Source organism: Mobula birostris, chromosome 7 (assembly GCF_030028105.1).
Source record: "Mobula birostris isolate sMobBir1 chromosome 7, sMobBir1.hap1, whole genome shotgun sequence".
Lineage (NCBI taxonomy): Eukaryota > Metazoa > Chordata > Chondrichthyes > Myliobatiformes > Myliobatidae > Mobula > Mobula birostris.
The window spans coordinates 101,711,707-101,738,232 of record NC_092376.1 but is presented as its reverse complement, the minus strand read 5'-3'; the positions used below and the strand labels follow the sequence as shown (position 1 = coordinate 101,738,232).

The window sequence follows — 26,526 nt, the reverse complement described above, 5'->3', positions numbered from 1 at the left end:
TTAGACTGCTGTGACATCTTCTCGTTCCTGTCTTTCTGTGTAGTTATTTGTTAGGGTAAAGGATACCAGGATAAAATCCTGTAAGCCAAGGGTTATTAGTCTTTTTTATGCTGTGGACTTCTTTGGCAGTCCAGTGAAGCCACGGACCTATTCCCAGAATATATTTATCAAATATGTAGGATTTAAATATATAAAATCAAATACATAGGATTACAGAAGAAACCAATTACAGAAGAAATACTGTTATCAAAATAGTTTAAAATTTGTGATATAGTAATATTTGTGCTTTATTAATACATTCAACAATAACACTATGCATTTAAAGTATAGATAAGTTGAAATTAAATTTATTTTTAAAGGCATATCAGTGTAAAGGCTGTTGTTGCTTAGCTTGAATAAGAGCATTAGATATGGGTGGTCTTTGATAAAACAACACACGTTGGACATCCAGTTGATTTCAGTATTTAGGATTATGGTTCCAAGTACTGTATTGAAAATTCAGATTTGCAAAAATGTGTTGTTGTAAATGGAATTACAGCTTCCATAGCTTGATTTACAAGGTAGGAATAGGGTTCTCTCAAGGAACACCAGAATTCTCCAAAATCCCCTGCTCTTCACTACCACAGATATATTTATTAATTCGCACTTTTTATGATACTTAAATGGAAATCTTTACATCTGTGAATTATCTCAAATTGTTTAATATCTAATTAATTTGTGAGCAAAATATCAGTAACAGTAAATGACTGGTAATTGTTTTAGTGATGGTTTTATTGGGGAATTCAGTTAACTCCCATCCTTTGCTTTGAAATGTTATGCAGTCCCTTATGTTTCTTTGACATTTATGTCTCAATTGAGATTATTTCTTCACATGCTAGTACTGAAACTTTTCTGAATGAGTTTCAAAGTTTAAAAAAATTAAACAGAAATAACTTCTGAAGTTAAAAATTTTGGTGTACAGTATTAACAAATGTACCAGCAGAAATCAGGAAGGTCACAGAATTGACTGTTTTGGCTGATCTCCAGTGTGATAGGTCTGTGCGTACTGTGATGGAAATTGGGGAGGTCCTGATATCTGATGTTTCTGATTGCTGTTCATCAATGTTAAGAATGCTAAGAGTGGTCCTGATCAAGTATCTTGTTAGCTGTTGGGGCAGAAGCAACAATGCCACTGGGCTGCTGCTGCCCTTGGAATATTCTGCCAGTCAGTGTATTAGTGTTTTAATGCCAAGAACTGACAATCCTTGCAGAAATATTGAAATGACCAAGACTTCTTGAAGGTTGGCTGATATTGACTGCCCTGTTTTTGCATAAAATTACATTTGCATCTTGTTAAGATGTTGATTTCAAAGCCTGCTTGGATTACATTGCCTCATGCCTTGTGAATCAGTTCACTGGATGTTCATTGGAGTTTTTCCCTGTGAACTCTGTCCTGCTGAAGGGTCTTGGCCCAAAATGTCAACTGTGCTCTTTTTCCATAGATGCTGCCTGGCCTGCTGAGTTCCTCCAACATTTTGTGTGTGGAACTCTTCCCTGTTTGTTTTTCTCGTTTATATTCTTCTGCATTATATGAAAACCTTGAAAATGATTCATTGAGCCGTTCTGCTTTCAAGGAGGCTGAGGACAGTCAGACGATACATTGTTTGAGAGCCTCTGAGATATTTCTCCTTGAGCATTGAGCAGAATGTTGCATATATGAGTATTGATAAATACATTCCACTGCACAGTTTCGACAAGTACGTGAGCTCCACATGTTGGAATGGATACTGACAAAAGGGAATTAGTGCAAGTGCTAAAGTAAAATAATGATTGACTCTACACAAACACAAGAGATTCTGCAGATGCTGAAAATCTTGAGCAATATGTACAAAATGCTAGAGGAACTCAGCAAGCCATTCCCTATTTTTCCATTCCCTGTTTTGGCACCTCTTCCGTCTTGCACTTTCCCTTCTCTTCATCTGCCCATCACCTCCCACCTTCTTCCTTTTCTTCCATGATTCATTTCGCTCACTCTTCCCTCTTTTTCAGATTCCTTCTTCAACCCTTTACCTCTCTCATCTCTCTAGTCCTAGCTTCTTAATTCATCCTCTCACCCACCTTCCCCCCTCAATTGGTTTCACCAACTGACTGTACTCCTTCCCAATCCCCCAACACCTTATTTTGACTTTTGCCCCATTCATTTCCAGTCCTGATGTGGGGTCTTGCCCGAAAGGTTGACTGTTTATTCCAGTTCACAGATGATGCCTAACTTGCCAAGTTCCTCCACCATTTTGGTTGGTTTGAGTCAACAGTATGTTCCTAGTTGATGCTATGTTGACAGGTAATAGTTCAGTATCTGAGTTAGGAGACTCGTATTATTTGGAGAGTAATGCATTGTAAAAGTATATGGAAGAACATATCTTGATATATTAATCTCCAGATAATGTGGCAGGTAATTGGTTTGAATTAAAAGGTAATCTTTTTGTGTCGTGAGATTTGTTTTCCTAATCTAAGATCCCAAAAGTTTTAATGTGATATATAGTTGAGTATTTTATTGTAATGTTCAAATGTCCAGTGTTCTTGAATTTGAATTGATTTGCTTTGTGTAAAATTTTCAATAGATTGTGTGCAGAATTTCTCATCCACACCCCAAGCTTATCCCTGCAAAAAAATGTAGGTAATTCAAAGTATAAAGTTGTTTACAAGCTGACGTTAATTTCAAAAAATGAATTATTGAAGTTTTGGTCTTTGCATTCTTGATTTTGAAAAGTGGGAAATTTGAAATCCTGAAGAAAATTGTTGCAACTGAAACGGGGATATACCTAAGTCAGTATTTGTATTTTTGTTTGTTGTTTCTCCTTTCCCTTGTAGACTGCCGAAAGTTTCCATGTCCCGGCCCCCTTCACCATCTTTGTTGTCATACCGTTGAATCTGGTGCATGAGATTTATTTGTTCCCATTATATTGAGTTTGCATGACAAACAAATGTTTATGTTTTTAGTGTGATTAGTTTTGTTCCATGCAATTGTAAAGGTTACTATGGAAATGGGTCAAATGTAGTTGTCACTTTCTTTGTGTTAAAGTTACTGAAGGATTTTAAAATAACATTCTGATGTTCGTTTCTTAAGTTCTGTTGTGCATCAAAAAGTGATATTTGTTTCTTCTGATTTTGGTCCATGTGATGTTTCTGGAATTAATTCTGTTCATAGTACCCATCAAAGTGAAAGAATAGCAAATATGTTTCTCTGTACAGTAAAACTTTCTAAAAATTACAATGAATGTATGTTTTGAAGGCAAAAGAACGCATGTTTGCTACGTGGTTCCGAGGTTCCAGCTTTGAAACTCAGTTCTGCTCAATGAGTTCTGAGGGATATCTAACTGCTTGCTTTTGTACAAATTATCCAAGTTGTTATTAACCATGATATGCCCACTAGATATTGGTCATTGGTTAGTGGTTCCCGACCTTAGGTCTGTGGACCACTCAGTTAATGGTAGGGGTCCATAGCATAAAAAATATTGGGAACCCCTGGATTAGAAGGTAACTATCACTGCAGAGACATAGAAATTTGATATCAAGCTATTGGTGGATGGCTTATGCCGATCAGTCAAATGCAGGAAAAGAACACAAAATGTGGAAATGGAAATGATTGATTTAAAGATGATACTCCAGTAGTCTCATCTATTTGTGTTTTATCTTTCCTGTTAGGATGGCGCATCAGCAGGCATTACGATTTCGTGGCCCTGCTCCTCCAACAAACGCAATGCTGCGGGGACCACCACCACTTCATGTGCGTCCACCTCCTCCACCATTTGCCATGATGAGAGGACCACCACCGCGTCCTCCATTTGGGCGACCACCATTTGATCCCAGTATGCCACCAATTCCACCGCCCCCAGGAGGAATGCCACCGCCCATGGCTCCACCACATATGCAGGTAGGTATAAAAGGTAGAAGTAATTGGAAGCATTTTTATCCACTCTGTCCTGTGGTCATTTATATTTTAACTTATTTTATTTGATATCTTAACTTATTTTATTTGAACTTCTGATCTTGTAGATCATGTTTATAGACATCAAGGGCGTTTCGTTTTAAGTCAGTGATTTGACATTTTTGGAAATGCCTGTCCAATTGAGTAAATTGCAGTTAATCTGTACTAGCATATCTAGGTCAAGGTAACATCAGCTAAGGCTCTGATTTCTAATTTTGGTAGTGATGGTTTGGAGTGGAAGGAGTCAGGTTGGGCTGGGTAAGTGAGAGGTAAAATGGTGACCCCCAAAGTTATACATTGGCTTAAGTTACTAATTTGAAATGGAGAACAATGGAATTGCCTTTATAAAAAGCAAGTGATCTTCCTGAGTGATCAGCTAGTATACTGTTTTTATCATGGCATGGACTTTATAGATGTTTTTGGTCTGTTTCTATAATTTGTGTGCATTGTATGCATTTAGTATCATGTAGTTTGAATTGCCTGCCTGCCTGCTTTCAAAAGTTCCATATCTGTGGAGGAGATGGGAATAGGAGATTTTAGGATTGGATTTCATTGAAGTACAAGCCTAGTTAAGTTTGTCCCAGAATGTGTCAAGTTGTTTGATTGTCAATGAAGTTACAATTTCAAGTTAGTGGAGAGAAAAGTAATGACAGAAGTAATTGGAGAGAAAAACAATGACAACTAATTAAGTGCTCAAGCTAGTTTTTTTCTGTCATTGTTTGACTATTAGATATCACATCTCAGTCCACGTGTGAATATTTTCCACTTCTTCATGTGCACATATTCATTAAATTATTTACTGTCCAAGCTATTTCCCCTTTTATACCTGTCAACACACTTGTTTAACTGAAGTATTGCCAAACAAAAGAATACTGGTGCACAGATGTCCTTTTCCAGAAATGGTTGAATTGTTATGAAAGACAATTGGACTTTTCATGCCAGAGCTTCAAGGATCAGTGTGAAATGTACTTCTAATTTTTCCAATTTGTTAAATTATGAACACTGAATCTTCAATGTTGATATCTTTCGAATTTTGGAACATCCATGTTGGATGGTTATTTTGGAAAACTCTTGAGTTTAGTATATCTGGTTGATCATGTGAGTCAAGGTACCTTTTACATTAATTTCCCATCCCACACCAATTAGGAATTTTGATCTGTATTTTTGGCCACCTGGTGTGGCTTAAAGTAAGCTTGAGAAACCCATGTCATGAATGGTCATCCATTCTCTTCCAAAAACACCTTTAAATGGAACAATTTCACATCGACTATTCTGGCCTTCAGTTTTATTTTTCTCTTCTGCTAATTTCAGATTTCATTCAATCAGAGAACATAGAAACGTGTCCCTTGTCCCTCCATATCCATGCTAATAATCAGGTATCCATCTCCACTAATCCTGCTGGGCCTTGGAGATTCAGATGCTCATCCAGATACTTAAATGTTTTGCAAGTTCCTGCCTCTGCCACCTTCTCAGTCAGTGCATTCTTCTGGATGGACAGATCCACTCTAACCCTCTTACTCCTCAACTTTAAATCTCTGCTGCCTTGTCTTAGATGTCCATTATGGGGAAGAGTTTCACACTTATCCACTATGCTGCACATAATCTTGTCTACTGTTTGTATACTTCTATTTTTGGTTTAATAACTCTGTCCATTTTTTGTTTGTTATTTATGAGCCATTATCACTCTCATTGAGTCTGCATCCCTGAATATGTTTTTGTCAATGTACTAGACTACATTGAAAAGCTTGTCTTGCATACTACTCACACAGATCAAATCATCACAAATCGTAGAAGGTGAAACAATAACAGAATGCAGAGTATTGTAGCAACTAAAGAGTGCCGTGCAGGTAAGCAATAAGGTGCAAGATCATAACGAGGTAGATTATCATGTCAAGACTCTAGTTCCCTAGTATGTTAAAATATTCAATAGTCATAAGATAACAGCAGATCAAAACTGTTCTTGAGCCTCATGGTACAAGCAGTCAGGCATTTGTATCTTCTGCCATAGTGAAAAGGAGCGAAGAGCGAATGGATGGGGAGGGTGGGGTCTTTGGTAATACTGGCTGCTTTATTGAGGCAACAAGAAATACGGACAATCCATGGAGAGAGACTAAGCTGGTTTCTGTGATGTGCGGAGCTGTGTTGACAACTCTTTGCAGTTTCTTGTGGTCACCAGCAGAGTAATTGTCATTTCAAGTTGTGAAGTAGCCGGCTGGGTACTCTTTATGGTGTTTCAATTTACCTCCTTGTACTCCGGCTCATCATTACTTGAGATGTGGCCTACTACAGTGGTATCATCTGCAGACTTGGATTTCAGACAGAAAATACTGTAACTCCATCTACAGAATCTGACCACACAGTGATAAGTGAACAGCGAGAAAAGTAAGTGGCTGAGGATGCAACCTGTGAGCACTAGTGTTCGGAATAATCAGTGCAGAGGTGTTGCTGCATACCCTTACTGACTGTGGTCTGTTGGTTAGGAAATTGATGGTCCAGTTGCAGAGGAAGGTGTTGACTCCCAGCATCTGGAGTTTGAAGAAATCTGCTTGGAATTATACTATTGAAGGCAGAGTTGTAGTTAATAAGCAATTATCTGTGCCTTTATGTGTCTGTATGTGTCTTTATTAAGAGATTGTGGGATGAGTGTCATGTCAGGTAAATGCCATCCACTGTAGACTTGTTTTAGCGGTAGACAAATTACAGTGTGTCAAAATTGTCTAGGGGGCTGGAGTTAATTCATACCATGACTAGCCCCTCGTAGCACTTTATGATGGTGTTTGCCAGAGCCACTAGACAGTAGTTGTTACCTTGTTTTTTCAAAGTACTGTGGTCATAATGGTCTCCTTAAAGCAGTGGGACCACAGATTCAAGATTGTTTAATGTCATTTTCAGTACACAGTGTAAAGGAGAACAAAATAATTATTGCTCCAGATCTGATGCGGCACAAAAAATACACCTAAGGTAAAGAACACAATAATACAATAAAACCCAGTATGTATCCATACATACATAGCTTATAAGACAGGAAATAATAAAGCAGTGGTGGTGGAGGTGTGGGTTAGTGTGTGGAGGTGTTGATTAACCTTGCTGCTTGGGGAAAGGAACTTTTTTTGAGTTTGGTCCTGCCATGGATGCTACATAGTCTCCTCCCTGATGGGAATGGGACAAACAGGCCATCAGCAGAGTGGGTGGGAGCCTTCATGATGTTACTGGTCCTTTTCTGACATCTTTCTCCATATATGTGTGGTAGGCTGGTGGCAGTGATGCATTAATAGTTTTGACTACCTATTGTAGCACCTTCCTGTCCGCTGCGGTGCAGTTTCTGTACTACACAATGACGCAGCATGCCAGGGCACGCTCTACTGTGCATCTGCAGAATGACGAGAGTATACATGTGCGAAGTTCAGCTTTCTTCAGCTTTCTCAGAAAGTAGATTGTGTAGAATGGTCTGGGACCATGAGAAAATGTGTGTAATGTGCACTCCCAGTAGTCCTAAGCTACTCACAGGTTCCACTGATGTAAAGTGAGGGGGGTAGGGGTTGGGTATGAGTTGTGTGAGTTCTTCTGAAGTCAGTAACCATCTTCGTTGTCTTATTTGCCTTGCACCAGACCTCAAGATCTTCCACCTCCTGTCTAGCCAGCTCATCATTATTGGTGAGCCCCACCACTGTTATGTTATCAGTGAACTTGACAATGTGATTACTTGGGCTTTTGGTCATGCTATCATCTGTGAAAGTGTACAGCAGTGTACAGATAAGAACAAGGAGAGGTTAAAAAAAAAGTCTGCAAACACTCTTGCCAGCTGATCTGTTCACTAAGGGTATGGCTGGGGACACCAACTGGACCAGATGGTTTCCGCAGGCTCACTCTCTAGAAGACTGATCGTCCAGCTGCAAGGTGATTGTGGGTTCAAGTGCGTTTGAGGATTTCAGGGTGGGTGGTGACATACCAATTGCATGCTGTACCAAATGATCACAGAATGTATTAAGCTCATCTGGAAGGAATGTGTTGTCAGTGATACTACCTGTTTTTGTTTTTTTAGTCCTGAGTAGCATGTAAAGCTGACCACAAATGACAGTTGGTCTGGGGCTGAGTTTTGAACCAATAATTGTTCTTGGCATCTGTTAACTTTATGATGGTCATATCTCAATTTATTGTAAAGATCAGGGTCAGCAGATTTGAATTGTGCAGTCCTGTCTTCACTGAAGGCATCTTCTGGTTCATCCACAGTATCCAGTTTGGGAACACCCAGACTGTGCTCTTTGGTACACAGTCCTCCACATTGTTTTAACAGTATAATGTTTTTTATTGTCAAAACTCCTGGTCTACACTCGTTGTCATTTCTTCTTGGTTTCTTGGACCCTTGACTCTCCTGTGCAACTTCAATCTTAACTTTTCCAGGTTATGATGAACGGTCATTGACCTGAAATGTTTATGGTTTCTTTCCATAGATGCTACAGATCTGCCAAGTGTTTTCTGAATTTTCTATTTTTAGTTCAGTTTTTCAGCATATGCAGTGTTTTGCTTTTAAATTTAAATTTTCATGATGTCAGAAACCAAATGTAGCCCCCCGGCAAGCCTCAGGGTCACTCAGCTTGCTGTCGTCTAGGGAAACAGCCTCGGCCCCGCTAAACTGGGTAATTAGTTTGTGTGGATGCTGTGTGATGTACCCCACCCCGCCCAAATTACAGACAATACACCAGATACGATTAAATGAATTACAGTTTATAGACATTACTGGATCTATATAATTAATAGAGATAAAATATAAAAGGAAAATAAAAGGAGCCACACTTACCAAAGTTCAATCACTTCATGCAGAAACAGTTGGAGCTCGGGACCCTTCTTCTTCACCCTGCGATCCCCTCGGACCACCTCGACCTGCCGCCTGGGACCAACAACTGTGGTCGACCAGACGCTCCACACGAGTCCATCTCCGTCTCCTCTCCTCGCCGAACACCCTGGACCTCGGACTCCTGATCGGGGTCTGACCCTGTTAGCGACTCACAGCACCTTGTCCATCCTCTCCCTCTCCCCCTCCCTCTCTCCCTCGCCCTCTTTCTCTCTCGCCTTCTGCCCAAAAACCTGTGCATCACAATAACTTACAGACACACAGAAAGAATAACATCTATCCCAATTGGTTCGTTCATCCTCTTATCAGTAACATAATCCAAACAAACTGCTAGTGGGAGGACTTTCCCATCAGTTAACATAACAGAACCATTTCAATTATAACATAACAAAGAGCCATTTTAAGTAGCCTACGCAGTAACATAAAAGAAGAAACCCCTTACACAAATAAACCTTAAACTAACAAGTTTTAACACTTTTATTTAATCTAATAAGGCCAGCAGTGGTTTCCAGTAATAAGTGGAGATGACTCAAAGGCATTGTTAAACCAATACCTTTTCTGCATGCTTAGGTGAAAGAAAAAAGGAGCGGGGCACTATTTGATCAGAAAGTTGATTTTGTGCTCAGTTAACTAGGAATAAATCCAACCAGTCATTGACTGTCGGAAATTAGGAATATAATTTTCTCTTCTATGTAAAACAATTTGCCTCTAATTTACATGCAATGTGAGTACTGATGATGTGTGAACATATTATAGACTCTGTACAGTAAATACAACAAAGACTAACTTTACATTCCATTTTACATGACCACTTCCTGGGAACAAATACAAATGTACAATGTGCTGGAGGAGCTCAGCAGGTCAGGCAGCATCTATGGATGGGAATAAACAGTCGCTCTTTCAGGCAGAGACCCTTCATCAGGTCTGGGAAGGAAGGGGGAAGAAGTCAGAATATGAAGGTTGGGGGGGAGGGAGTGCAGGTAGGGGAGGAAGAGGTACAAGATGTATTCCACCATCCTGGGCAGAATATTAGAAAAATAGGCCATTTAATCGCTAAGCTTGTTCTGTTATTCAGTGTGTTTTGGTGTGATCTGTAAACTATTTCCATGTGACCACCTTTCTCCTGTATTCCTTATACCCCTGGGTGACATCAATCTACCAGTAGGAAGGCGCAATGTGAATGGTTGCTACATAAATTGCCATTTGTGGAAGAGAATTCTGAATACTTATACCCATCTGGTGTTTGAATACTTTCTTCACTGGATGCCTACTTCTAATTTTCAGATTATGAGTTTAAGGCTAAGACTTGCCAACCAATGAAAATATTTGTTTTGTACTGGCCCTATCCTTTCCTCTAGATGTTAGAACTTCTGCTCGTTCTCTTAGGCTGACATTCTATGGAGCAGATGCCTGGTCTGTAGCGTTTTCTGTCAGTAGTTTATCCCACCTGTCCCATGTTTCATTCTCATAAATTTGCTATTTCCACACACCTCTGGGCTATTAATGTCTTTTGGGAGTGAAGCTTCAAGTGTTCATCAGAATATTTCGGATGGGTTCTGGCGAGAGCATGAAACATTAGTTGAATAACTTATTCTCTAGTTTCCCAACTCTTCAGATACAATAGCCAGTGTTCCATTTATTTCGTTTGTTTGGGTAGTTGTCCTTGACATTTAAATTTATCGGTGTCCAAGGATTTAACATATTTATTTGCTTTTTGCATTTTTCTGTTTTTCACCAATATTTTTTCATCCAAAACTGAACAGAACGTTTTTGATGTTTTCCTTATTGGAATTCAAATGAGAGTTTTCCCATTTATTTCATGATATACTTTTGCATTAGTAAATAGTCAATATACAAAATCATTTTGAATTATTTTCATTGTTTTGTCTGTAAAATATGAATAATATGTGAAAATGTAAAATACAAAAAATGAGCTTTCATCCAAATTAGTCCCTATTTTCCATTTCACCACTTTCGTGATGAGGCCACACTTAGGTTGGAGGAACAACACCTTGTATTCCATTTGTGTAGCCTCCAACCTGATGGTATAAACATTAATTTCTTAATCTTTTGGTAAAGCCCCCCATTCCCCCCAACTTCACTATTTCCCAAGCCCTTTTCCTCTCTCACCTTATCTCACCATATCTCATTGCCCGCCCTTCACCTCCCTCTGGTGCTCCTTCCCCCTTTACCTTTCTTCCATGGCCTTCTGGCTCTTTCACCAATCAACTTCCCAGCTCTTTACTTCATCCCTCCTCCTCCAAGTTTCACCCATCACCCGGTGGTCTCTCTCCCCTCCCCACACCTTTTTAAATCTACTCAACTTTTTTTCTCTAGTCCTGCCGAAGGGTTTCGGCCCAAAATGTTGACTGTACTTTTTTCCAAGAATGCTGCCTGTCTTGCTGAGTTCCTTCAGCATTTTGTGTGTGTTGCTCAGATTTCCAGCATCTGCAGATTTTCTCTTGTTTGTCATCTATTAAGTGATAGTTAGGACTTTGCTTTACTTTGGAAGCTGCCTTTGTCTGATTGAAACTTTCTAAATGGTTATCGGGTGTAACTTTTATTCAACTGAAAAGAACAGAAAATAATTTTTGTACATAGCTAAATAACTTTGCTCCTTCTGCAGAAGTTGGGACTGTGGATCAGTAAATTCGAAAGGTATATCGGGGAATGATGGAGCGTGTTGTCAGTTAAGTTTCTGTGATATTTGATTAGAAACCATTCAGGCTGAAAATGGAAAATTGAGTGCTTTGCTCTGCTCTTGTGCAGTGTGTGCCTATCAATGTAGCAAAGAAAAAGTATACAAAAATTTCTGTGCTGAGCAGTTTGGAGAAACCTCTTGTCAATGTCCTCACCTGTTTGGTGAATAAATCCTCAACTGGAATATGCAGCTGTTCATATTGGTAGCATAAGACTTGCACACATTCATGTAAATGTGGAATTACATTTCAGACTTGGCCTCTGGTCAGGAATATTTACACACAAACCTATGATGCTACAGTTATGTTATTACCATATCATTTAATTTTGTGAATGTGCAAAACTTGAATTTGTGCTGCATCATTCCTATCAATCTAATTGTATTCAACAATCAATCCCTCACCCCCTCACAATGCAGAAATCTACTTGTTCAAATGAAAAGCACTACTACATTGTGCATTGAATGTATTCAAAGCTATGTTCATGAGTTTGTGGTTCAATTCAAACTTCATGGTGCACAAAAGCTTAATATTCTACTACTTTGTCATGTTTAAAAAGCGTCTGTAACATTTGTGAGTGTGGGTCTTCTGGCTCCTGTATGGAGTGGTGAGTGCATATGCTGTATGGTGAAGGTCCTCAGCAATGGATGCCACCACCTTGGATGTGGATGCTCATATCATCTCAGTTATTTGACAATGGAGATATTGAAATGAAACTCAATCTGTGGTTATCAATTTGAGCAAATTGTAGAGAATGTGGCTCAGATTAGATTTTCTTTCTGACGTGAACTGACTTACCCCAGGTAAGATTTCAGGTCATCCCCAGATTACAGCAGGGTTTCCTTACTGGGCCAGAATATTCCTGCAGCCCCATAGTAGCAAGCAATTTCATGCTGCCCAAATGTCATTCGTATCAAAGGCTGCACAAAACAGGTGTTCATAACCTGGGGCAAATCTGTGGTTAAAAGAACACAAATCATGAAACACAAGGCGCCTCTAGACGGGAAGGGCGCAATGCTATAGATTGTCAAACAATTTTGCTCGCTGATGTGTGGATGTCTGGATGGGTTTGATAATTCATCTGGCAGTTACCAATTTATTGGACCTTCAAATGGAATGGAATATAAACTTTTAGTGACAATAGCTTTCTTTTAGATGGAGAATTGAGTTTTAAGGACATCTGCAAGTAATTCTAGCTGTTACTCAAACAAGCTTTTGCAAAATAGTTTTTCCACCTGCCATTTTTGAGTTTAAGACCATAAGACAGAGGAGCAGAATGAGGCTATTTGGTGCATTGATTCTGCTCTGCCATGATTTATTATCCCTTCCTTTTAAAAACATAAATGTGAATAAAAGTACAAAATTTGTGGTCCACATCAAACTCCCTACACCCCCAAATGCAGTTCTTGCTGTCCCACTGTGCTGTTGAGAAATGGTCTGCATTACTCCTATGTGAAGAGTGTCATCACATGGTCAGCAAGTTGCATGCAAAATGGTCAGTGCTCGTTCTGTAATTTCAGAAAAGCATTTGTGACATTTTCAGCCATTCTCTACTTGTTGCCACAGTGCCTCCAGTGGAATATAGAACTGTACAAAATAGAAGTTTCTGCAACTCATTTGTAGCATTATTAAACTGATTCCTCGTTAATATGTTCTGCAGGGGGATAAATTGTTACTTTTTTTCTGTGTATTAAAAGCAGCATTTCAAACAGCTCAGGGAGATGCTAACTGATAATTTGTTCCATCTCTTTTAACTGCAGAGTGGTTGTTGAGGTCGTATAGCAGAATAGTGACTTGAAAGTAGTTGCTTAGATGCCAATATTAATGGGACATTGTAAGGAATTGAAGCATGCTAAACTGTCTTAATTTTAATAGTATTCAGAGTCATTCAACTTTTTCATTTCATTAAAGCTTAACATATTTACACAACAATGCTGGAGCTTTGCTCCACAACACATGTGAAGCCTATTCTTATGATCACATCTCCTCATTGACAATCAACATTGGCGCACCTCAAGGATGTGTGTTTAGCCCACTGTTCTACTCCCTCTACACCCATGACTATGTGGCTAGGTGCAGCTCAAATGCCATCTATAAATTTGCCGATGACATAACTGTTGTTGGCAGAATTTCAGATGGTGGTGAGGTGGTGTACAGAGGCAAGATAAATCAGCTGATTGAATGGTGACACAACAACAAACATGCATGATGTCAGTAAGACCAAGAAATTGATTGTGGACTTCAGGAAGGGGAAGTCGAGGGATCAGCAGTGGAAAGGGTGAGCAGTTTCAAATTCTTGGGTATTGACATCTTTGAAGATCTATCCTGGGCCCAACATAATTGATGCATTAAAGAAGAAGGCACAACTGCAGCTATATTTCATTAGGACAGCGGTCCCCAACCACCGGGCCACAAAGCATGTGCTATCGGGCCGCGAGGAGACGATATGAGTCAGCTGCACCTTCCCTCATTCCCTGTCACGCACTGTTGAAAGTTGAACATGGGGTTGCCAACTGTCCCATATTTGCTGGGACATCCCGTATATTGGCCTAAATTAGTTTGTCCCATACGGGACCGCCCTTGTCCCGTATTTCCCCCACTAGGGTAGAGCGTTCCTATGAAACCTTTCGTGCCGAAATGGCGTAAAGTGAAGAAGCAATTACCATTAATTTATATGGGAAAAATTTTTGAGGGTACCCAGACCCAAAAAATAACCTACCAAATCTTACCAAATAACACATAAAACCTAAAATAACTCTAACATCTAGTAAAAGCAGGAATGATATGATAAATACACAGCCTATATAAAGTAGAAATAATATATGTACAGTGTAGTCGAGAAGATTAAGCCAAAACCGATTTGTGGGGGGGGGGGGGATCGGCACATAAATGCATGCGCACACAGGTGCCAGCGCAAGGCTTCATGGTCATGGTAGTCTTTCTCAGGGTAAACATAAGTGTCCCGTCAACACAAAAAACGCTGGTGAACGCAGCAGGCCAGGCAGCATCTATAGGAAGATGTACAGTCGACGTTTCGGGCCGGGACCATTCGTCAGGATTTGACTGCTACTTTTGTCCCTTATTTGGGAGTGAGAAAGTTGGCAACTCTAACTGTAAAAGAAATGTTGAGGTGAATTTAACCCTACTTGAACACCCCCCCCACCCCCCGCCGGTTGGCCGGTCCACAAGAATATTGTCAATATTAAACCGGTCCGCGGTGCTAAAAGGGTTGGGGACCCCTGCATTAGGAGTTTGAGGAGACTTGGTATGTCACTGAAGACTCTTGTAAGTTTTTACAGATGTACCATAGAGAGCTTTCTAACTGGTTTCATCACTGGTATTAAGGGACCACTGCACAGGATCAGAAAGAATTGCAGAAAGTTACAAACTCAGCCAGCTCCATCATGGGCACTATCCTCCCCAGCATCAAGGGCGTCTTAAGAAGGCGATGCCTCAAAAAGGCAGCATCCATCATTAAGGACCCCCATCACCCAGGACATGTCTTCTTCTCTTTGTTGCCATCAGGGAAGTACAGGAGCCTGAAGACATTGTAGCAGCTTCTTCCCCTCTGCCATCAGATTTCTGAATAGACAATGAACCCATGAACACAACCTCACTTTTTTCTTTTTTTGCTCTTTTTGCACTAATTTACTTTTAAAAAATGTATCTTATTGTAATTTATGTATTGCAATGTACTGCTGCCATAAAACAACAAATCTCACAACATATTAAACCTGAATCTGAAGATCTTTGATAATTTCGAGTAAAGAAAGCAACATTTGAGCAGTTGTATGAAGCAATGCTATGGTGATACTGTCAATGAAAAAGTGAAGGTTATTGTGAACTGGCAAATATTTTTAGTTACTTTGAGATGGACAATAAATTTTCGGGCTTCATCTCAATGGCTAACTTGATTTGAAAAATGTGAAGACACTCAAGATCAGCCTTCAAGGGGAGAAGTTAAGTGTGGGCAAGTCAAATGCTGATAGCTTCAGGTCAGTGTTCATTGAGAAATAGAGCTGCAGCTTAACACATTTACAGTGCTATTGAAACGAGATGTTAATAGAAGTGCTTATTTAAAAAAAATGGCATTGGAGACTGATCATCATGCTCTTGGACAGAAGAGCCGTGAAGGGAGCTTAACATGTCCTCTACAAATGGCTCACAAAGTTTTGTGTAATCTATAATTAGCAAAGCAAGAAAAATATGCCATATAAAGGGATTGAAACCTTGTTCTTTAGCTGGAAATTAGCATGGGCTGTAGTATTTCTAATGTCCTCCTGTACCTGTGAAATGTTTGCCATAACTTGTGAAAAATGCCTTTTCCTGTTCTTAAGTCATTTCGCAAGAGAAGATGTTGAAGCATGTAAGACAACAGCCTGGATGAGTTAAGTGTTGAAGAAGGCTGTGAATATGTCAGTGAGTTGGTGTGTACTTGGCTGGGGATGTCATCTGGTCTGTTGGCCTTACAGGGGTTGACTTTGCAGAGCCCTTCTCGCGTCTGCTGCTGTTATAGGCAGTGGCTGCTCACTTGGAAGGGGTGGGGGGTGGCTTTCGTGGCTGGCATTGTGTTGCATTCCTTGTGTATATACGTTGTGTAGAGTAATGGGGAGGAAGGCATCAGTGGTACAGTCGACACACTTTTTCTTTGTGTAGTCAGTCCTTTGAAGATAAATCTATGATCCAAAAGCAAATACTTTGTACAAGACCCTGCACCTACCCCAGGCACAGCTTGTGAATCTTGTAGTCCTCTGTGTTCAGATTTGCTGAGTCATTATGCTTGTGCTGAGCCAACCAAATTGACCTGCTGAAAATGCTATGTATGCCTTGGTCTGTGATGGTTGGCTGAGTAAAAATCACTTAAATCTATATAATGTTTAATGTTGTAAAAACACTGTAGGTGCTTGACAGTAGTGTTATACGACAAGCATTGTCACCGAACCACGTTAGGCATTATTTGGGTAGCTGAAAGTCTGGAGCACTTAAGAGAGTCTAGTGATGTCGGAGGTGACATTCAGAGAGGGAATTCAGTGGCTTCGACCTGCGGCAGCTCAAGGTACATACAGCTTATGACAGAGTGATTTTTTTATTTCACCAACCAGAGTTTGAGAACATCACATTACAATCTAAGGTGCTCTTTTCCTTCAATGCATAGAAAAAGATATTCTCTTATTTGTTGAATACTTGAGACTTTGAGAATGAAACGTTTACTGATTTGTCTTCAATTTTATTTCTAGTGTCACCCGCTAACTCTGACCCCTTCTCCGCACCCCCCCCCCATACAAACTCTTCACTGTGCAGCCATTTATGTGTGGGCAAAATAAAATGAAGTAGACCAATAATTCACTTACCTTGCACAATCTGGCCATGAGCATTATGTGATAACGCTATTCATCATTCTTCAGTAATGAAGTTCCATAGCAGAGCTAACCAGCAGATGGTGGTATCTCCCCACAGTGAGCTGACTAAGTAATCCTTTCTCTTCATTCCCTCCTTTGGATACTCTTGTAAAAAGTAACAATGTATCCACCCACTGTGACAACTGGCAAACAGTTTTGAGAGCATGTCCCCAAATTGACGATAATCTTAAAGAAAATATCTCTTGTGCTATGATAATTTTGAGCAGAGATGATCATTGATATAATGAATTAGTAATGATAATTATGGATTTTTTTTCAGGAAAAAGGATGAGTTTTGCTTATTTATGTGTTCCGGTTTAAGATTGCATTGGTGAAGCTCAGTGATGACCTGCTGGCAGAAAGAACAACTATTAACTACTTTACTAATCACACTTTTTCTCAAAGGATTACTGTGATCAATAGTCTGTAACTTCCCTTTTGGAGTTGAGCTATTGAACTGCCTGTACAACCTGGCAGTTTTGCAGTGTGAACTGAAGTCTTGAAAGTGCAGGATGGTTGCAGCTAGGTATGTATGGGCCGAATTGGGGCTTGGGGCCTGGGCCTGAGAGTGAGGAACAACCCACTGTCTGGCCAATTTAAGTGCCGAGCCAGATTGAAAAGGTCAGGGTGTTGAGCCAGAGGTGAGGGACTGGGTGTTGTTGGGTTTGCTGCTCTGTGAGGTTTGCTTGTCTCTGCACTGAACTAAGGCTGTAGCAGCAGTATACTGCAAAATGTAGCAACAATAATAATAATAACTATAATCTACAATAACAAGTTTATATTTTTTTTAAAAAGTTGTGTAAAAAGGGAGGGGAAAATACTGAGGTAAAATTCATGGATTTGTTGTTCATTCAGAAATGTGATGGTGGAAGGGGCAAAAACTGTTCCTGGAAAGTTGAGTGTGCATCACCTTGATGGTAGCAGTGAGAAGACGGCTTGGAGACCCTTAATGATGGATGCAGACTTCTTGAGGCATCACCCTTTGAAAGTGTCGCTGGGTTTTGGGAAGGTTGTGCCCATGATGGAGCTGGCTGAGTTTACAACTTTCTGCAGCTTTTTACTCAATCCTGTGCCGTGGCCCTTTCATACCAGATGGTGAGGCAACCAGTAAGAGTGCTCTCCATGGTACATCTGTAAAAGTTTACAAGTGTCTTTGGTGATAATCCAAGTCTCTTCAAATTCTCAATGAAATATAGCCACTGTCGCACCACCTTTGCAATTGCATCAAATTTTGGGCCCAGAATAGATCTTCAAAAGATGTTGACACCCAGAAACTTGAAACTGCTTGCCCTTTCCACTGCTGATCTCTTGATGATGACTTGTGTGTGTTCTCTTGACTTCCCCTTCCTGAGTTCCACAGTCAATTTCTCGGTCTTACTGACATTCAGTGTAAGTTTAATGCTATGACACAACTCAACCAGCTAATCTTTGTCGCTCCCATATGCCTCCTCATCACTGTCTGAAATTCTGCCAACAATAGATGTGTAGTTGCCATTTTTATTGCTTAGATCTATTTATTACATCTCTTTACTGCTAAGCATCCACCTAGTTGGGCATAATTGAACATAGCATAACTTCATGAAGGCACAAGTTGTTTCCTTAGCAAAATGTAGTTGTCCAAAAGTTTGCTGCTGTTAAAAAGATATTGGAGAGATGAGGTATGTTCTAGTTTGTTAACTAAAGGACTGAAGGCTCTGTTAATGATACACTAAGAACGTAACTGCAGTACAGTATGTTTCAAGTTTTTTAATAATTGTAGGAATTTGCTTATTTTCACACCTTTTTATTTTCTGAAATTTTCAACACAGAATTTGTTTAAATAGTTGTAGATCTAATCATTTTTAGCCCTTTCTGTATTTGCAGCGTACACATGGATTGTATCTTCAACAAACACATCGATTGAATCTTTGTCCTCGTGTGGTCCTTATTTGGAACTTACCTCAGGTCCTGATTCATGTCTTTTATTTTTTTTCTCAAGAGACCACCTTTCATACCTCCTCCTATGGCCAGCATGCCCCCACCACCAGGAATGATATTTCCACCGGGGATGCCTCCAGTTTCTGCTCCAACAGCTCCTGGGTTGCCAAACAATGAAGAGATTTGGGTAGAAAACAAAACCCCAGAAGGAAAGGTAAGATTTGGAAGAATTCTAGCTTCGTTACATATAATTGAATTATTTGGAAGTAATGGAATATGATAGTTATCATTTTGAAATGATAAGTCATACCTCTTTGCATCTGTTCCCTAGAGATAGAAAAGGATAAAACATTAAGATTTAATTGCTTCTGCCTGTCTTCCTAACAGTATTCTCTGGAGTGATAGCTGGTATGCAGGACAGTAATGATAAGTCACTAAATACAACCCTGAGATTGGTTATCATCCAAGAAATACAACAGAGTCAGTGAATAGCCGCACCCAACAGAATGGACAACCAACCAACGTGCAAAAGACAGCAAACTGCACATACGAAAGGAGAAAACAATAAATATCAAGAACATGAGATAAAGAGTCCTTGAAAGTTAGTCCATAGGTTGTGGGGCAACTGAGGTTGAGTGAAATTATCCTGAGGTTGAGTGAAGAGCCTGATGGTTGAAGGGTAATAACTGTTCCTGAACCTGGTGGTGTGAGTCCTGAAACTTCTGTACCACCTTCCTGATGGCATCAGCAAGAAGAGAGCATGGCCTGGGTGGTGGGTGTCCCTGATGGTTATTGCCTTCCTACAGCAGCGCTCCATCGAGATGTGCTCAATGGTGGGGAAGGCTTTACCTGTGATGTACTGGGCCACATCCCCTACATTTTGTAGGATTTTCCATTCAAGGACATAGGTGTTTCCATACCAGGCCATGATGCAACCAGTCAATATACTCTCCACCACACATGTAAAGAAGTTTGTCAGACTTTTAAATGTCATGTTGAATCTTCACAGACTTCTAAGGAAGAAGAGGTGCTGCTGTGTTTTCTTCATAATAGCACTAAAGTGCCGGGCCCAGGACAGGTCCTCTGAAGTAATAACAGGAACTTAACTTTGAGGAATTTAAGTTTGCTGACGCTCTCCACCTCTGATCCCGCCCCCCCCCCCCCCCACCCCCGATGAGGAATGCCTCTGGTCTGGGTAACATTGAGTGAGATGGCATCGTTGTGGCACCACTCAGCCAAATTTTCAGTCTCCCTCCTATATGCCAATTTTTCACCAGCTTTAATTCAGTCAACGACAGTGATGTTGTCAGCAAATTTGACTATAACATTGGAGCTGTGCTTAGCTACACAGTCAGAAGTATAAGGTGAGTAGAGCAGGGGACAAACCACACAGCCTTGTGGTACACCTGTGCTGATGGAGATTGTGAAGGGGATGTTGTTGTCAATCTGAACTGACTGGAGTCTGCAAGTGAGGAAATCGAGGATCCAATGGCACAAGGAGGTGTTGAGGCCAAGGTCTTGTAGCTTATTTATCAGTTTTATGGGGACGATGGTATTGAATGCCAAGCTATGGTCAATAAAGAGCATCCTGATGTATGCATCTTTGCTGTCCAGATGTTCCAGGGTTGAGTGAAGTGCCAGTGAGATGGCATTTGCTATGGACCTGTTGTAGGCAAATTGGACAGATCCCAGTTGCTTCTCAGGCAGGAGCTGATATGTTTCATCACCGGCCTCTCAAAGCATTTTATCACAGTTGATGTAAGGGCTACTGGTCGATAGTCATTGAGGCAGGTTAACATGTTCTTTTTAGGCACCAGTATAATTGAAGTCTGCTTGAAGCAGTGGGTAGCTCAAACTGCTGAAGTAAGAAGTTCAAAATATAGTTGAACACTCCAGCCAGTTAATCTGTACAGGTCTTTAGTTCTTGGCCAAGTACCCCATTTAGGCTAAATGCTTTCGGTGGGTTTATCCTCCTGAAGGATGCTATTATGTCAGCCTTAGAGACTGAAATCACAGGGTCATCAGTTGCTTTGGGAGTTTGTGAAGGTCCTGAATGTTCATTGATTATTTTTGCTGAGTATAAAACTGATTACTATACATTCGTGTTCCAACCAGGCAAACATGCAATGACCTGTTCCAATCAAATGCAATCAGTTTGATAAAATGAGCTCTTGGACTTTTTGCTTGGTTATTACATTATTTAACTTTCCTTAGAAGTTGATTTGTGTTCTCTTAGTTTCAAGGGAAAAACTCCTGAAATGGTGCAGACCTGCCTCCTGTGGGGAGTAAGGACTTTATCACTTTACATTCTCAAACAAGAATTGAATTTTCCATTGGTGAGGCATTTGTAAACACAAGGAAATCTGCAGATGCTGCAAATTAAAGCAACACACATAAAAAATGCTGGTGAACGCAGCAGGCCAGGCAGCATTTATAGGAAGAGGTACAGTCGACGTTTCGGGCCGAGACCCTTCGTCAGGACTAACTGAAAGAAGAGATAGTAAGAGATTTGAAAGTGGGAGGGGGAGGGGTGATCCGAAATGATTGGAGAAGACAGGAGGGGGAGGGATGGAACTAAGAGCTGGAAAGTTGATTGGCAAAAGGGATATGAGACTGGAGAAGGGAGAGGATCATGGGACAGGAGGCCTAGGAAGAAAGAAAGGGGAAGGTGAGCCCAGAGGATGGGCAAGGAGTTATTGTCAGAGGGACAGAGGGAGAAAAAAGAGAAAAAAAATAAGAGATGGGGTATGAAGGGGAGGTGGGGCATTAACAGAAGTTAGAGAAGCCAGTGTTCATGTCATCAGGTTGGAGGCTACCCAGATGGAATATAGCACCGGACACAGTATATCACCCCATCCCTTCCCACCAATCTCCCTGCCGGCACTTATCCTTGTAAGCAGAACAAGTGCTACACATGCTGTTACACTTCCTCCCTCACCACCATTCAAGGCCTCAGACAATCCTTCCAGGTGAGGTGACACTTCACCTGTGAGTTGGCTGGGGGGATATACTGCGTCCGGTGCTCCCGGTGCGGCCTTCTATATATTGGCGAGACCCGACGCAGGCTGGGAGACCGTTTTGCTGAGCATCTACACTATGTCTGCCAGAGAAAGCAGGATCTCCCAGTGGCCACACATTTTAATTCCACGTCCCCTTCCCATTCTGATATGTCTATCCACGGCCTCCTCTACTGTCAAGATGAAGCCACACTCAGGTTGGAGGAACAGCACCTTATATTCCGTCTGGGTAGCCTCCAACCTGATGGCATGAACATTGACTTCTCAAACTTTCGTTAATGCCCACCTCCCCTTTGTACCCCATCCTTTATTTATTATTATTTTTTTTCTCTTTGTTTGTCCCTCTCACTTTACGCCTTGTCCATCTTCTGGGCTCCCCTCCCCCTTTCTTTCTCCCTAGGCCTCCCGTCCCATGATCCTCCCTTCTCCAGTCTGGTGTTTCTTTTGCCAATCAACTTTCCAGCTCCATTCCTCCCCTTCCTGTCTTCTCCTATCATTTCGGATCTCCCCCTCCCCCTCCCACTTTCAAATCTCTTACTATCTCTTCTTTCAGTTAGTCCTGACAAAGGGTCTCGGCCCGAAACGTCGACTGCACCTCTTCCTAGAGATGCTGCCTGGCCAGCTGCGTTCACCAGCTTTTTTTATGTGTGTTGAGGTATTTTTATTTAGCTTTAAAACAAGAAATAATGGCTATGATTAAGTCTTGTTCTATAAAAAGTTGCAAGAAAAAGTTGTGAACCCTTTGTGATTACCTGGTTTTCTGCATTAATTACTCATAAAATGTGCTTTGATCTTCATCTAAGTCGCAATAATAGACAAACACAATCTACCTAAACTAATAACACACAAGCAGTTATACTTCTCGTCAGTACTGAGGACACCATTTGAACAATCACAGTCTAGATTCAAAAAAAAGTATGTGAACTTCTGGGGTAATGCCTTCTACAAAAGCTATTTGGAGTTGGATATTCCAATCAATGAGATGAGATTGGAGGTGTGAGTTGTTGAGGTGCCCTGCCCTATATAAAAAAAGACACACAAAATCAGGTTACTGACAGAGCCTGCTCTTCTCAAGATGATCTGTTTATGTGCACCATGTCTCAATCAAAACAATTTTCAGAGGACTTTAGAAGAATTGTAGAGATGCATGAAGCTGGAAAAAGCTACAAAAGCATTTCTAAAGACCTGAGTTCTCATCAGTCCACAGTAAGACAAATTGTCTTCAAATGGAGGAAACTCAGTACTGTTACTACTCACCCTAGGAGTGGGCGTCCTGCAAGGATCACACCAGGAGCACGATATGCAATGCTGAAAGAGGTTTAAAAGAACCCAAGGGTAAAACTATTGTTATCACTTCTGCTACCAAATTAGGATATTATCCGGTACCACACACACAATATGCTGGAGAAACTCATCGGACAGCTTCTATGGAAATGAATAAACAGTTGGCGTTTCGGGCTGAAACCTTTCTTCAGGACAGGAGAGTTAGATTAAGAAGTTGGGGTGGGGGAGGGGGAAGGAAGATAAGCTAGGTGATAGGTGAACCCAGGTGGGTGGGGGAGAGGGAATGAAGTAATTAGTTGGGTGGTGATAGGTGGAAAATTAAAAGACTGGAGAGGCAGGAATCTGAAAGGAGAGGAAAGTGGACCATGGGGGGAGGAGGAGGAGGGGCACCATGGGGAGGTGAGGAGAAGAGGTAAGGGGGGGCCAGAGTGGGTAAATGGAGAAGAGAGAGAAGGAAAAAAATTACCAGATGTTATCCACATTCTTCTATAGGTTTCCATTGACTGCTATTGTTCAGTGTTCTATGAATCAGCTGGACAGGAATAGTCACAAGTAATTCACTGCTGATCCTGTAACAGAAGATAAGACTATTAATGAACCAAATGAAGATATTTCCATAAGCTGCACCACTGAGCAGTCCTTGTGTTGATGTCTGACTGGGATGACAACAGTGATTATTTTCTGGATTATTTTTCTTTATGGATTTATTTTGCATTAAATTTCTCTCAATTTAAGTCAAAGTAAACATAAATGTACTTTGTTACATACCAAGCTAAATGAACCCAGAGCCTTGGGGCTTAAGTGAAATTCTGCATTTTCATTACATGTAGTTAGTATCTGTGAGCAAATGGGAATAATTCAGTGGGAATCTGCACCCACGGATGAATTGTGATCATCTGTAATGTACTGTTTTTGGGAGCAGCCACATTGATACAAGCCCAAACAATAATTAATCCCCATTCATATGGGGAAAATACCATCCTTTTGTTGCTTGCTGTATGTTTTTTATACATTGGGATATGCCTTTTGCATTTTGCATTGAAGAGCTTTTGTTTCTTTCTTGCTTAGGTATACTATTACAATGCTCGGACACGAGAGTCTGCCTGGTCAAAGCCAGAGGGTGTAAAGATAATTCAACAATCAGAACTGACACCAGTCCTGGCATCGCAAGTTATCACTACAACATCAACACCTATTGGTAGTACGGCAGCCCCATCTGTTTCAACACCCACTTCATCTGTTCAGTCTACAGCGCCAGTCTCTTCCAGCACACCAGCTTCAGTTGTAACGGTCTCAGCAGCAGGTCCAGGTGAGCATCTGGGAACACAGGGCATGCAAGAATTATGAGCATTTACTTCAGTTCAGCAAATGAATCTCAGAAATTAAATTTATTGGTGCTTCAGGTTTTACATTCTACAAATACAGTTTTTCAATCTTGTGAAATTTTTGAAATTTAATTGATGCCTTTTCCAAAGGAAATATTCTCAGTATTCATTAGCAGTTTGGAATATTGATAAAATGAATATTTGATCAATAAGATAGATCTTAAATATGGAAGAGGTAAAGTGTTGAACTAATGTATCCTCCTTAATGCTCTTTGCTTGATTATTGATCTTATGAATCACAGGGATAGATAGAGTTGAGCAACACTGAAACAGGCCATCGTGATTATGTTCATGTCATATATTCATAGTGTCTCTATATTGAAGCTCATTTACCAGCACTTGGTCTGCACGCACCATTTCCTTAGTGATTCAAATGCCCATGTAACTAGTACTTAAATGTTGTGAGAGTACCTGCCTCCCAACTATTCAGGCAATGTGTCTGAGATTCCAGTTACCCTCAGGCTATGGAAAATTCTTCCTGTGATCTTTTTCAGACCTGCTATCCCTGAGCCTAAACCTATGCTGGGTTTTAGGGAAAGGTTTTGATATATTAATTCCATCTCTGCTTCTTGTAATGTTAGTCTTGACGAAGGGTCTCGGCCTGAAACGTCGACTGTACCTCTTCCTAGAGATGCTGCCTGGCCTGCTGCGTTCACCAGCAACTTTGATGTGTGTTGCTTGAATTTCGAGCATCTGCAGAATTCCTGTTGTCTGCCTCTTGTAATTTTGTTGACTTTCATCAGATCCCACTGTCCACCTCTTCCCCTCCTCCAACCCACACCATGCTAAGGAAAACAAACCTAGTCTATCTAGTTCCTCCTCAGCATTCTAACTACAATGTCTTTCTTGAGACACAGGTGAATGTAGATGCTAGAATCTAGAGAGGAAAAAAAACAAGTTGGTGGAGGAACTTGGTGGGTCAACTAACCCCTGTGGAGGCGAAGGCATGGTCAACAATTGGTGTCAATATCCTATGCTGCCTGACATCTTGAGTTCTCCAGCAGTATTTTTTGTTACAATGTCTTGCAGCAGATGCAACATAAGAATAAGCAATTCTTGAAGAACCCCACAAGCTTTTGTATGATCTACTTGCTAGTTCGGATTATCTTATCAGCATGCTGATTAAAGTCTCTTACAACAATTATATTCTTCAAACGTGTCTGAAATCTTCCTTTTATTAATCCTTGCCTTTTCAATAGAAGTTAATGTTGTCCCTCTGATTCTTTTTCATATAACTTCAATACTTTGTTAGTCACCCAGGCATTTAATTACCTGGTTTACTCCTATTTTTCTTGAGCAATGGTACCACATTTGCTGTCTAGTCATTTGGCACTGAAGCAATGTCAGGGACCCAGCAGTCTCCTCCTTTACTTCCCATAGCAGCTGGAGATGCAATACATTAGGCCCTGGAGATTTATTTACCCTTAATCCCATTTAAAAGCATACTTCACTTTTTAATGACATGTTTTAAATTTCACCTTCCCAATCTTAATCATGCAAAAAATAAGGAAGCTTTGTCATCCTGACCAAATTTTATCATTTATCCAAATAATCAAAAAGATTTATTATTATTTAATCCAGTGTAGCACATCTGCAGAATCTCTTGTGGTAATGATCTGCAATACAATTTCATTTCCACAATTCTTTTCTCCAACACCCATAAATTTATTCTCTTACAAGCCCACCAACTTCCCTTGATGTTTTGCCACCCACCTTTGAGATGTGCGAGCGAACTGGACCACCCACACGAAGTGTCTGCTACTTGTATTCAGCATTTGGGGTCAAGATTGAAACCCGGAGCTGCGAGACCACAGCCAAAGTGGCCGCTAACCATCATCAGCCCAAAGGCAATCAGGGAAGGACAATAAATCATTGTGATATCTGCACCCCATGGAAAAAAATTGAGTGTGCATTTTACTTTGCCATGTTTCTAGCACTTCAACAGTGTTAACTATTTTGGAACATCTGAAGGATGGACAAAGCATTTTATAAATGCAAACATTTTT

At 40.6% G+C, this 26,526-nt stretch overlaps 1 protein-coding gene across 4 annotated transcripts in view; it reads left to right on the top strand.

Moving 5' to 3' along the window:
- The window catches only part of tcerg1b (transcription elongation regulator 1b (CA150)), a 101,473-nt gene that overhangs the window by 649 nt on the left and 74,298 nt on the right, over window positions 1-26,526 (top strand). For all 4 annotated transcript variants that reach the window (XM_072263540.1, XM_072263537.1, XM_072263536.1 and 1 more), the window contains exons 2-4: window positions 3,685-3,913; window positions 18,896-19,048; window positions 24,204-24,444. In XM_072263540.1, the coding sequence (XP_072119641.1) occupies window positions 3,685-3,913; window positions 18,896-19,048; window positions 24,204-24,444 (623 nt within the window). The remainder of the gene's footprint in view (window positions 1-3,684; window positions 3,914-18,895; window positions 19,049-24,203; window positions 24,445-26,526) is intronic.